General features: G+C 43.4%; 1 protein-coding gene across 1 annotated transcript; it reads left to right on the forward strand.

The window, feature by feature from the left end:
* Window positions 1-299: 299 nt before the first annotated feature.
* Window positions 300-12,539, forward strand: RPL21 (ribosomal protein L21). The gene is made up of 6 exons (XM_082245504.1): window positions 300-332; window positions 3,562-3,648; window positions 8,709-8,770; window positions 10,721-10,833; window positions 12,074-12,224; window positions 12,412-12,539. Exons 2-6 carry the CDS (start codon window positions 3,582-3,584, stop codon window positions 12,499-12,501), a joined length of 483 nt encoding a protein of 160 aa, XP_082101630.1. The 5' UTR covers window positions 300-332; window positions 3,562-3,581; the 3' UTR covers window positions 12,502-12,539.
* Window positions 12,540-13,302: the final 763 nt, after the last annotated feature.

Genomic DNA, 13,302 nt, shown 5'->3' on the forward strand with positions numbered 1-13,302 from the left:
CAAATCTTATGTCAGCCCCAACAGGTGACGTCATATCCTAGCGTCAGACGTATACTACGTACTAGGAAAGACACCCTCCCTCAGGCTCTGAGTAGTTGTCCTAATATGTGCCTGCTAAAAAAAAAAAAAAAAGAAAGTCTGTCTATTTAGACGAGACCTTTATTCCTATCATCTCACTAACACGTTGCTGTAAATATACCTGTTCTGTGCTGCCATATTTGTCGGCTGTGGTGAGTAACCCGTTCAGGCAGTTGGGCGGGCATCCGCAGAGAGGTCACGTGTGAGAGGCGGGGCCTGAGCTCTCTCTTTCCGCCGGACCCGCCATCTTGCAGGTAGCCGCATGAGATCTCGAGCTCCCGGTGTGTGAGGGGATTGTGCTGCTTGTGTGGGGGGAGCTCGGGGAGAGGGGCCGCGGTGTGAGGAGGAGAGCACAGCGGACGGGAAGGTAGCGGTGTGGGTAGTGTGGTGAGCTCGGAGAGTCGTCTATGGACGTTTGTATAGTGTGGCCTGGTGTGAGGAGGCCTGGGACTGAGTGTGTGACATGGAATATGTGTATATAGGCCGGGCTGTGTACACGGCGGAGGTCTGTGCCTGACCCCGTGTATGGGGCCTCTGTCCTATGCCTGGCGGGAGGGTGGGCATGGCTATGTACTGTATACAGCCAGTCTTCCCAATTCTCCATACTGGGCCTCCCCATCCACCAGCCTTTCCTACACCTCTTCTTCTTCCACCAGAGGAGGACACACTGTTCAGGTCTCACTGGGACATCATTGCTAGTCCTAGGGAGCGATGTCCCCATCCCCCACACAAGGGGTCGGTTCACACTGTAGGGATGTCAAGACATCGCATGTGATTCGCACTGCTCTGCATATCTCATGCAATGTCTGTGTGATGGGAATTCACCCATATAGATTGCATGCTTTAATTTGCTTTGCATTCCGACCAAACTCCTGTAAGATCCCTTTTTTGGTCCGCACCAGGATCGGATCGCATGGGATCCAAATTGACAGTTTGTGCTGTGATATGTGAAATGATCTGGGGGGTGTCATTAACTTTGTATTGACACTACCTGCGGTTTGCATACGGGAGTGTGAACTGCCTGCGAGTTGGGTGCCATGCTGGATCCCACAGTGGATTTGCAGGGTTCCTGCATCGCATCAATGTAAACCTAGTCTAAAGCCTGATAACACATTAGAAAGTCGGATGAGAGTATCCATGTATTAGATCAGGGGTGTCAAAATTAAATTTAATCGTGGGCCGCATCAGCATTATGATTGCCCTCAAAAGGGCCGGTTGTATCTGTAAGACTAGATGTCCAGAGCATTCCCCTACCCTTAAGATGTGGGTCTTCACCATCAGAAGTTGAGTCCCTCACCCTCCTTTACTTCACAGTGAACCACCCTAATCTTGTGCAGCTGCTGGGAAGAAGCTGCAGGCATTGCTGGAAAGCAAAAAGTACAGGGGCTCGAGCTCTCCTGCAGCTGTTGGAGAGGTGCGAGGGCCACATGAAATGGCCTGGAGGGCCGGATTCAGCCCGCGGGCCTTGTGTTTGCCACCTGTGTATTAGATCAAGGATATGTAAACTACAGCCCTTGCAGAACTACAAGTCCCATGAGGCATAGTAAGACTCTGACAGCTATAAGCATGACTCAGAGGCATGATGGGACTTGTAGTTTTGCAACAGCTGGAGGGCCACAGCTTGCATATCCCTGCATTAGATGATCTGCTCTATTTGCTGTTTATTTACTGCTTTCCAGAGCCGGATTCAACTGTTGAAATAAAAATGTATTTCTATAGGGCTGACACTTTATGTATACACTCACTGGCCACTATTAGGTACACCTTGCCAGTACCTGGCTGGATCCTCATTTGCCCTCAGAACTTCCTTAAAGGAGTTGTAAAGCCGTAAGGTTTTTCACCTTGATGCATTAGGGTGAAAAACCTCTGGTGCTGCAGCTACCTCCTGTGTATAGTAAATTATTGCCGCCTTTGTTTTGTACATGCACTTGTTCCATTGTCAGCTGCACAGCAATGCTCGAGATGGACTTTCTGATGAAAACCGTGGGCTGTCTGTCAATTGTTGGCCACATGTTGTTTCCACCAGGAATGCTTGTAACAGTGACCGAGATTAGCTCAGATGTCCTCCAACTGCTGCTTTTTGTACCCCCATTGAGCTGCAAGCCAGGCTATCCCCCAGCTTTATATATGGGAATTGAGGGCATCCCGATTCCTCTATAGAGTGTTGGTTAATCACTATAGAGATTGCCAAAGGAGGTCCAGATTCCAATATATAGAGCTTTATTTCTGAATTCCTCACTTACTGAAGGAGTATCCAGAGATGGGCAACAAAAATGAGGAAAGGTTTGAGGGTTAAACATGTCAGGATAGACTGCAGGAAGTTAATATGATCAGTCTAAGAAGCTGGATAGGACAAGATTAATGCATTTAAAGGAGGAGAGTAAGGTTTAGGGGGACCATATTTTCTATATAAAACCGAAATCAACTTGAGGACATGATCATAAACTAGCACGAGGAAAGTACAAAACAAATTTATTGAGATTAGTTGATGCTTGAAACCATTTTCCAGCATAGGTGAATGGTCAGCAAGCATTAAGTTAATTTAAACATGCTTGAGACATAGATCTATACATACTGTATATACTCGATTATAAGCTGAGGCCCCTAATTTTACTACAAAAAAATTAGAAAAAAGATTGACTCGAGTATAAGGCTAGGGTGGGAAATGCAGCAGCTACTGGACCACCACAAGACCCAACACAGGGGCTGCGGGCATTGTACAGGAGAATGCAGGGCTGCAGACATTGTACAGAACCATGCCTGCAGCACTGCATCTCTTGTAGTATGCCTGCAGCCCTGCATAATGGCAGGTAGTGCGGCTGTGGAGGAGTTTCACCTGTTCCTGAGGTGCCTTTGATTTAAAAATGGCGCCAACATGTCATTGCGCATGCGCCGCCCGCCTCTCGGGAAAGTTTATATACGTTCGGCTATTCCCGGGAATAGCCGAACGTGTACGGCCTTTCCCCAGTGGCGGGGGTGCGTGGGCGGCGTCATTTATAAAATCTAAGGCGCCTCAGGAGTACATCGGGCCGGGCGGGACTTTTTTTTTTTTTTTTTTATTACTCGAGTATAAGCCGAGGGGATGTTTTCAGCACACAAAAAATGTGCTGAAAAACTTGGCTTATTCTTGTGTATATACGGTAGTTGTTAATTGCAGTATCCCATTTTCTCAGTCTCTCCCAATCACCTATCCAGTAAACAAAACTTCTATGGAATTTGTGCTGGAAACTTTTGTCTATTTTATTTTTTCCCTCATCTGTGTCACTATTGAATGGTTTTCCCTTTCTTGTCACAACCAGAGGTTATGGGAGTTTTTTTTTCCAGTGGTCCAAAAAATCCAAATTTTACTAGAGAATTTTAACTTCTGACTGTTTTAATTGCTGTCCTAGTTGCATCTGCACTTCTTAGTTCACCTTACCTTTAACAGTTTTCCTTTACTGTTTATAAACTTTTTAATAGTTTTTTTTTTTCTTTCCTACAGTAGGGGCAATTGTTAGTGAAAAATGACGAACACAAGAGGCAAAAGGCGAGGAACCCGTTATATGTTCTCTAGACCCTTCCGCAAGCATGGTAAGTAATGCAGCTACCACATGTTAGAGCCCAGTCACACACCTTTGTGTTAAGTGTATTCAAATTCCTATCCACTTTCAGTTGCACCCCAACATGTATACAGCGTAAACAAACCTGCAGCTCAGCACACTGCTATGCATTTCTTAAAGATGGGCGGCACAGTGGTGTAGTGGTTAGCATTTTCACCTAGCACCAAGAGGGTCGCTGGTTTGAATCCCAACCACAACACTACCTGCCTGGAGTTTGCATGTTCTCCCTGTGCCTGCGTGGGTTTCCTCCGGGTACTCCGGTTTCCTCCCACACTCCAAAGACATGCTGGTAGGTTAATTGGATCCTGTATAAAAAAAAAAAATTGGCCCTACTGTGTATGTGAGTTAGGAACCTTAGATTGTAAGCTCCTTGAGGGCAGGGACTGATGTGAATGTGTAATGTATATGTAAAGCGCTGCGTAAATTGACAGCGCTATATAAGTACCTGAAATTGAAAAAAAAAAATGTATTACATGTGTGGCCTTGGGGTGCTCTAAGAGGGGGATTCAGTTCTTCCCCCCATGAACATGTGGTGTATATTAAGGTGCAAAAACTGTATTGATGAACAGGCACTTTTTTTTTTCTTTGACGGGCTCAAATTTAGATTGTTAGCTTGCCTACATAACTGGATTTATGTGGTTTTCCCAAACTGTTTTTTGGTAATAACCCCCCCCCCCCCCCCAACAATCTTAAAAAGGCATGTCCTTGATTTCTCTGCTCACAGCTGTCAAAAAAAGCCTATGGTAAATGTTTATCACCATTAAGGCTGCTAGATGACTATAAACACAATGTTTTACGATGTATAATTTTGTTCCTTTAGATCAAAGGAATGAACTTCCATCTGTAAGTGAGGGCAGTTTAACCTCTTAAAGACTAAGCCTTTTTCTAACACTTGTTGCAAAAAGTTAAAATTAGTATTTTTTTGCTGGAAAATTACTTGGAACCCCCCAAACATATATTTAGCAGAGACCCTAGAGAATAAAATGAAGATTGTTGCAATCTTTTGTCACAATGTATTTGCGCAGAAGTCTTTTAAACAGTTTTTTTTTTTTTTTTTTTTCCCCTTTGGGGAAAAAAACTTTAATGAATTAAAAAAAAAAAAAGTTGCGTTGAGAATCGTGAAGGTATCGTAAACTTTTCTAAGCAAAAATATTGTGATTCTCATTTTATCCAGAATCATGTAGCTCTAGTAGTACCTGTTTTTAAGGTAATGAGTTTCTCTTAATGGCATTTCTCTTTCGTTAATTGATGGACCCAGCTCCTTACTTGACCAGGGCCCGACAAACCCTATGGCAACCAGAAACCGCGTCCTGGCACCTGGGCCGCCGCTAGCACACTCACTGGAACTCCTGACGTCCCGTACATGGCGCTCAGTGTCACGTCCAGTTCTACTCCCCCCCCCCCCCCCCTCTCCATGTACTGCAAGTCTCTACATCTTCCCAGTAAAATTAGACAATCGCACCAATTCCCCCCCCCCCCCCCCCCTTCACTTTCTCCTGTTTTTGTTTTGCTCTTTGCTCACATCCTGTAGCCTCCAGTGTCAGATCTGACCATTCACATCACTGTCTGCCTGACACCCTTTCCATCCCAGATAACTTTTCTCTTCCAACTGCTCAACAGCTCAGTACCTTATCTGCAGTAATTTTAAGGTAGTCATAGTAGGAATGAAATAAAAAGGAGTCTATTCCATGGCCACCCTAAATGACTGCAGATAATGTACTGAGCTGCTGAACAGTTGGAAGAGAAGTCATCTGGGATGAAAAGGGTGTCAGGCAGTGTGTGGACTCCTAGAGAGTAATGTCCAGATCTTAGACCATACTTATAAAGAAGACCTTTAGGGGCTCATTAACGCAGGTATGTGGGGCGGTACAAGCAGGCAGTTGAGCTGAAGTTTTACCACCGCTGAACGCCCCACCTGAAAAAGCAAATTCTGATTTCGGAACGTTTTTAGGGGTTTTACTCATCCCTCTTTACAGTTCGAAGGAAGGCAAGGTACGTCCAGTTTTGGACCTAAAGGCAATAAACTGCTTTGGTACAGAAGTTCTGAATGGAGTCCATTCACATGTTAGTGGCATCCCTACCTCGGGGATTTTCTCACTTCTGTCTGAAGGACACCTACCTTCACAATATGTGTCTGTCACCAACGCTTCCTCCACTTTGCCGTGGGCGAGGCGCATTATTAGTATGTTAGTTCCACACAAGATCTCTGTCAAAAGATTCTGGTGAAAGGACAAGAAGTCTCTAGACAATCTGATCAGGTTGAGCCGGGGTATGGGAGGGTCCCTGATTTTTGGTGGCTTCATTCTCTGGCACCTCCACATTGAAAACTTTTTTTTTTTTTTTTTTTCCTCCTGTAGTGGATGGTTGTCACCACGGATGCCAGCCTGGGGAGGCATTATCAGCACAGATTGCGCTTAGGGGAAGAGTACAGACTGCCGATCAATGTACTGGAACTCCGAGCGATCACTTTGTCTGGATCATTGGACAATTCGCTTTCAGGGGTGTCTGGTACAAATTCAATCAGATAGTGCCACGGCCGTGGCACTGTCATTCACCAAGGGAGCATAAGTGTCCTGGCAGTTCGGGAAATAGTCGGTGTTCTAAGGGGTAGAACAATTTCACTGTACACATTCCAGGGGTGGAAAATTTGGCAAACAGATTACCTCAGTTGACAGGTGCTGGACCAGGGAAATGGTCACTTCATCCGGAGGTTTCATTAGTTGCCTCTGGTGGGGTACTCCCAAGGTGGACATATTGGACCCTCCTGTGCAAGATTAGGGCAGAAGGGATTCCGGTTATTCTAGTGGCTCCAGACTGGACTCGCCGGTCTTGGTATGCCAATCTGGTATGGCGACCAAGACTTCTCTCAGGGAAGATCTGCTGTCCCCATCTTGCTTTAGTCGCTGGCTATAACAGCCAGGTGCTGAAGGATAGGTTTGTCTGAATCGATGATTCCTACACTGAATGGCTAGAAAATCTACCTCCTAGGAAGATCTACCATCGTACTTGGAAGACGTAAATTGCGTGGTGTGTGTCTTTGGGTTATCCCTTGCTCCTTTTCAGTGGCTCGGATCTTTGCTTTCCTCCAACGGGGGGGGTTGAGCAGCGCCTGGCCTTAAGTACCATCAAGGGCCAGGTTTCAACCTTGGTGGTTTTCTTTAACATCCATTGGCCACAGATTCCTTGGTGCGTACCTTTATCCAGGGGGTTCGACAGTTGGCTCCTCCGGTGCGGTCTCCATTGCTGGCGCGGGACTTCAATTTGGTGTTGTCCGTTCTAATGAAACCTCCCTTCCAAAATATTCGTGAGGTTCCCCTGCTTGGGTTGTACCAGAAGGTGGCCTTTTGGTGACTATTACTTCTGCGTGCAGGATGTTGGGGCTCGTGGGTTTGTCTTGTCATTCACCTTACCCGGTCGTTCAGAGATTAGGTGGTTCTTCGTCCCTGTCTGTTTCTTCCAAAGGTTATCTCTGATTTCCTTTTGAATGAATACCTTGTGTTGCCTTCCTTATGTTCCAGACCTAAACATCCTAAGGAATGCCTTGCATTACCTGGATGTGGATCGGGCAATCGGGGTGTATGTGGCATCTACGGAGTCTTTTAGGGACTCAGACTAACTATTTGTCGTCATGGATGGACCTCAAAGGTTGGCCACTTTTTTTGCTGCGACCATATCCAGATGACTCGGGACAGTGATTCAGGCCTATTCAATCAGGGGTCAGGTTCCTCCTTTCCCTGTTAAGGTGCACTCTACTTGGCCACTTGGTGCCTCCTGGGCCTTCCGTGATCAAGCGTCAGTGTTGCAGGTTTGCAAGGCATCCACCTGGTCATCTGTGCACACTTTCACAAAGTTTTATAAAGTGGATGTGTTGGCATCTGCGGATGCTTCTTTTGGCCACAAGGTTTTTACAGGCTGCGGTTCAGAGCACCTGGTCCTCTTTGAGGGTGTATTGTTTGTTTTTTCTCAGGTGTGCTCCAGTTTATGGTTGAGCTCCTTGTTACCTGGTTGGCCACGGTTTAGTCTGAGTTTGTTTTTTTTTTTTTTTTCTTGCTGTTCCCACCCCTCATGTTAACTACCTTGGGGATTTCGTAATGGTCAAGAAAATAAGAAGCTGTGTCCTGTCAATGAACGATAGAGAAAATGGGACTTTTATTTACCGTAAAATCCATTTCTCTGATCATTTGCAGACATAGCACCCACCCCTCTGTGGAGTTTGCTTTCTTTTGACACTGCTTGTAACAAAAGTGAATCCCTATAGAGGAGAGTAGGTGTATACTCCCTGGGACTGCCCAATAGGCATAGTCAAGCCTTTTCCTGCCTAGTGTCCTACTCCTGTAGGGGCAGTATAACCCAGTGGTCAGGAAGATAAGGAGCTGTGTCCGTCAAACATCAGAAAAATGGATTTTACGGTAAATCAAAAATCACATTTTTCTTTTTTGGGTCCTTTCATCATACCCATGCATGTCTTTGCATTACTGCACATGCTTTGGAGCATTTTAAATGTGTGATTTATGTGTCAGTTTAAAAAAGTCATGCTAGGCTGTAACAAATACAAGTGAACTAGCTACATAGTTACAAGTGGGATTTCTAGCTAAAATTTAAAATCAGGAAACTGGACATGCGTAAAGGGCCCCTATCAGTTTCCAGCCCAAAGAAAAGGGAAATCTTATTGCTGTGGATAATGAACAGCCTGCCATTTCTGTAGGCTGAACTCCTGTCGTATGCTACCATTTTTTTTTTTTTTTTTTTTTTATTATTTAAACTTGGGTTGAGCTTTTAGATTGGTCAAACATTGCATACAGCTTCAGGAAGGACAGGCCAATATGCTAGATTTTTTTTTTTTTTTCTTTTGCTGTTGTGGGCAAAGATGAGCCCTTTATTGCTTTCTTTAGAGCCTGTATTTTAACTCCAAGATGTATGCAAAAAACAGTTGGCATGTCAAAGATTGTTTAAATATTGGTGTTGAGCTAGAGGAAGGCTTGTATAAAGTGAGGGATAGTTCTCTGTTAATGACATCCATTTATTTTCTAGGTCCGGTGCCACTGTCAACCTATATGCGCATCTACAAGAAGGGTGATATTGTGGACATCAAGGTATCATTTTTTTTTTTTTGGTTTAAAAGCAGTTTGGGAAAGGTCTACTACTGATTTCATAAGCTCACCTAGTTGAATACAAAGATTCTGAAATTTAAAGCAGACAATGTATTTTTTTATATGCTATGGAACAGTTTTACCGTGCAAAGTCTTAATTGCTAAAGATAATGCACTATAAAAGGTTGCTCATTTTTACTGTAGTTACCTGCTACATGTTTTATGTGGCAATTTGTACTTTTTGCAATTATTTCTGCCACCTTTTAGGTTGGGACTTTTTAGTCTAACAGATAAAATGAGGAAACCTTTCCTCTTTAGTCAATTATTGAACATTTTGCTTTCACTATTTTACACCATATTTTGATGGCATCTCTAAACAGTCAGAAAAGGCCAGGGTCCGCAAGTGGGTTTTTTCCTTTATTTTTCAGCAGATGATCTGATCAATAAAGCGGTAAAAAAAAAATCCCCCAGCAAGTTAATGTCCTAATGTGCCCATTATGACTTTCCTTAAAACGAAGCCCTCCAGCGACGCACTCGTCACTGACAGGGCTTCCATCTTCACCTGGTCTTCCTTCTGGGTTTGCAGGCTCCAGCCGTTTGGCTGAGCTGTGATCACGTCACTTCCACACTTGCGCATGTGAGCCACGATCACAACCTGGCACTCTGAAGGGATGGCAAACTGTTTTTTTCTTTAAGAGCATAGTGCATGTGCGCTGTTGACGTCACTGTCTGTAGGAATAGTAAATGTGATATTCCTTGTACCTACAGGTAAGCTTGCCTGTAGGTACAAGTCGACAAGCAATGTTTTTTTTTTTTTTTTTTTTTTTTTTTTTTTAACTTTCTTTAAGATAAGTTTGGGAAACAAACATGGGGATAAAAAAAGTTCATTGAACAAGACGGAGTAATACAAAACATACAGTATTGCCAGATACCTTGTTCCACATAACTTTAAAGCAGTAGAAAATGAGCAGCTGGAGAGGAGTGGGTGCAATGCCCAACAAACAATGTTTTACTACTGCCTTAGGTCTGCTTTATCAAAAGCACAAGCTGACCTACAAATGTAGCAGTTAGAGGTTTGAGACAAACCATTTACACTTAGTGGTGCTTAGTGATCAGATTTTTTTTTTTTGAGACCTTTATCGAAAGAGGAACAAACTGCTGTACTTGCTGGAAAGTGTTCTGTAGTTTTGCTGCAGTTGTATTTAAATCTGTTAATGCATCGAATGTTACCCTCCCCCCCCCCCCCCCCCCAGACTGACATTTCTTCTGTCCAAAGATGTCTCTGTTGCTCCTTAATCTGGGAGTGGAGGCATCCTAATAATGGGTGATGTTACTGGCTAGATCAGTTGAAAAAAACAAATGAATACAGCCACCATATCTAATTTATTTGGTAAGCTGAATATTACATTTTTGGGTTTAATACTGCATTAAGTCTGATCCCACACAACTGTCATTTGGGCTTAGGCCTGTGTGCATAGTAGAAAAAGCAGCAGAAAGCAAATATAATTTCTGGTTAACATCGTCTTGCTGGTTTGCTTGGGCACTATAAAATCTGTCAATTGTATGCATTGTCACTTTTGAAAGGCAGCAAGTTTAAATTGCTCTGTGATGATCCTTCTCCAAACGATTTACTTTCTTAGTAAATGTGAGCTTAACATTTCACCGGTTCTGAGAGCAATCATTTTGTATTAAAATTAAAAAACTGGGGTATTGCTGGCTGTTCAGAACTTTGTAGTAAAATCTGAACATTTGGCTGAGCTGTTTTGGAGGCTTATTTTGTCATAGCAGATCCCTTGTTCTCATATACTGGAAAGTTGTGTTGCCTGTTCAAACTAGGGAACCCCAAAAAAAAAAAAAAATTCAATGTTGCTGGAACAGGCAATGCTGACTTCATATGGTTTTAAATTATTCTCATTGCATTGCAGTTGGCTGACCCAGTTTCATTACTTACAGGGTACAGGCACAATCCAGAAAGGTATGCCACACAAGTGCTACCATGGCAAGACTGGCCGGATCTACAATGTCACACAGCATGCTGTTGGAATAATTGTGAACAAACAAGTCAAGTAGGTAACAGTTTGTAATCTTGTCCATACAGAGCCCCTTCACTTTACCATTTTAGATCTGTGTCTATTTTGGTCATTCAAGAGGGCTATATGACACATCCTCTTAAAACCCAAGTCAGTTCTTCATGTTTGGCTTGTGTCCTGTCAGAGGAGACAACAGTTGCGTTTAGAATTGCAGCAGATTAAAGCGTAATGATTTCAAAAATAAAGTCTGTGCAATTTTTTCCCGAGATTGTTTGCATCATAAGTTCTAAAACAGGTGTGTCCAAATGATTGACTTTCCGGGCCACACTGGAAGTAGAGGAATAGGAATGCTCCTTGGCTGCACATAAAATACAGAAACAAGGATAGTTTTGCCGTGTTTGTGGTATTTATTGCACGACAATCACTGCACACCCCCCTGTACAAAGCCTGTCGCCCAAAAAGGATCAAGAGCTCTTTTTTTTTTTTTGGCAGCAAGCTTTGTGTGAATGTAGCTTATGTGCTGTAGTTACACTTACACCAGAGATTAGGGCCAGTGCGAATTGTAATTGCAGTTCCTCTTGCAGCTTTAAGCAGGTAGGGGTCATTTACTATGACAGGTCACTGGTGGCTGCACCCATTTGTGGCTATCTACACCTGCGGTAATCGCTGGCTGTTGAGAGCCGCAATGGGTGCGGTAGCAAGTGAACTGTCAAAGTGAGCAGAACCACAGTTGCCCTTGGCCGCTGAAAGCCGCAGGAGGGACTGCTGCTTCATTTCGCACTGGCCATAATCGCTGGTGAGTGTAGCCACGTCGCATAGGCTTCATTCACCTGAAGCTTGTAGCCGAAAAGTTCCTGCTCCTTTTTTGGGTGTCAAGCTTCGCAATGTGGTTTGCAGCAATTTTGAAATTTTCACAGCAATCATGGCAAAGCCGCACCATTTTCTGGTAGCATTAAAAATTATCGGTGCACGAATAGATGTGCTGTATTTTTGCCAGCATTGCATAATCTCAGAAAATCCACCTGGTATCCCAAATTGCTAGATGTGAATGGGGCCTAAAGGCATACCATATACCAGTTTCTGATTATTTGATCCTGAATGATAAGACCTGGCATTTTTTTCTTGGTTAAGATTATTGGCCTTGAGATCAGTGACTGAATCTGATCAAATGTTAGTTGAGAAATGTACCTTTTTGTGGGTGTCCTGATAGCTGTAACTTTTGGACAAGTATTTGCAGTGAAGCCATCAACTGTTACATAAATGCCTTTTCTTTCAGGGGTAAGATTCTTGCCAAAAGAATTAATGTCCGTGTAGAACACATCCGCCACTCAAAAAGTAGAGACAGTTTCCTGCAGCGTGTGAAGGAGAACGAGAGGAAGAAAATTGAAGCTAAGGAGAAGGGCACCTGGGTGGAGCTAAAACGTCAGGTGAGGACACTGTCCATTTTGTACTTTGCTTTGTAGAATGCTCAGTGATGACCTTTCTCCATACTATTTACTGTTGCAGTAAATGTGAGTCTATCATTTCACCGGTTCTGAGAGCACTTGTATGGTCATTTCTTAATATCGGTGTTCTAATGCAGAATAGTAATGGCTTGTGTTTTTTTCTTTGCAGCCAGCCGCGCCAAGTGAAGCTCACTTTGTCCGAACATTTGGAAAGGAACCTGAGCTCCTTGAGCCAATTCCATATGAGTTCATGGCATAAAGTACTGCTATTAAAACAGTTTTCTCAAGACACTGCTTGTGTGTTTTATTGCTATTAACTGGGCTTGTACTGGCATATTGCAAAAATCTGTAGAGGCTCTTGACTGTTTGGGCTGCTCCTCTGAGCTGTTAGAGATCTGATTAGCCAACACAAATTCTCAATTTCTCTAAATTACTGAAAGCTGAAGTTTAGCACATGTAGCAGCTGGTCATTCTATGTTTAAAGAGATTGAAGCAAGTTTAACACCTTGAGTACATGGTGTCCCTAGCAATTATATATTTAGAGAAATAAAGCTTTTCTGAATACAAATGCACACCGACTTGCAAGATATTTGTAAAAAATGTTAAACCATTTATTTTCCTTCCACTTCACAATTATGTTTCTTCTTTGTGTTTGATCTAGCACAAAAAAATCCCAGTAAAATATATTTACGTTTCTGGTTGTAACATGACAATGTGGAACATTAAGGGGTATGAATACTTTTTCAAGGCACTGTAGATATGGTTTCTGGACTGGTTTAGATGTGCAGTAACCCTTGCCAATCCTCCAAAAAGTGATCTCTCTTCCTCACTGTTTTGTATCCCAAAAAGCTAAACCACTGAGATGTTGCGCTGCACCTTGAATAGGGTGTGGTCGGCTGCTGAATGCAACGGTTCTTGTTTTTGCAGTGGCTGCGCATTGCCTGTTAGGTTATCAGATTTTTCTACTGCCCCCTGGCTACCCAAGTGAAAAAGGTAAGAGGACTGAAGAAAAGGGCTGTGAAGTTCCTTTTTTAAAGCAGTTGTAAAAGCCTAATTTTTT

The sequence above is a fragment of the Pelophylax lessonae genome, assembly GCF_965119305.1.
Source record: "Pelophylax lessonae genome assembly, chromosome: 2".
Lineage (NCBI taxonomy): Eukaryota > Metazoa > Chordata > Amphibia > Anura > Ranidae > Pelophylax > Pelophylax lessonae.

Excerpts from the sequence above, each read along its gene's own strand:
- RPL21 (XM_082245504.1), top strand. The coding sequence starts at position 3,582 with ATGACGAACACAAGAGGCAAAAGGCGAGGAACCCGTTATATGTTCTCT. Across the intron at positions 3,649-8,708 it reads TAGACCCTTCCGCAAGCATG|GTCCGGTGCCACTGTCAACC; the intron begins GTAAGTAATGCA and ends TTTATTTTCTAG. Across the intron at positions 12,225-12,411 it reads GGGTGGAGCTAAAACGTCAG|CCAGCCGCGCCAAGTGAAGC; the intron begins GTGAGGACACTG and ends TTTTCTTTGCAG.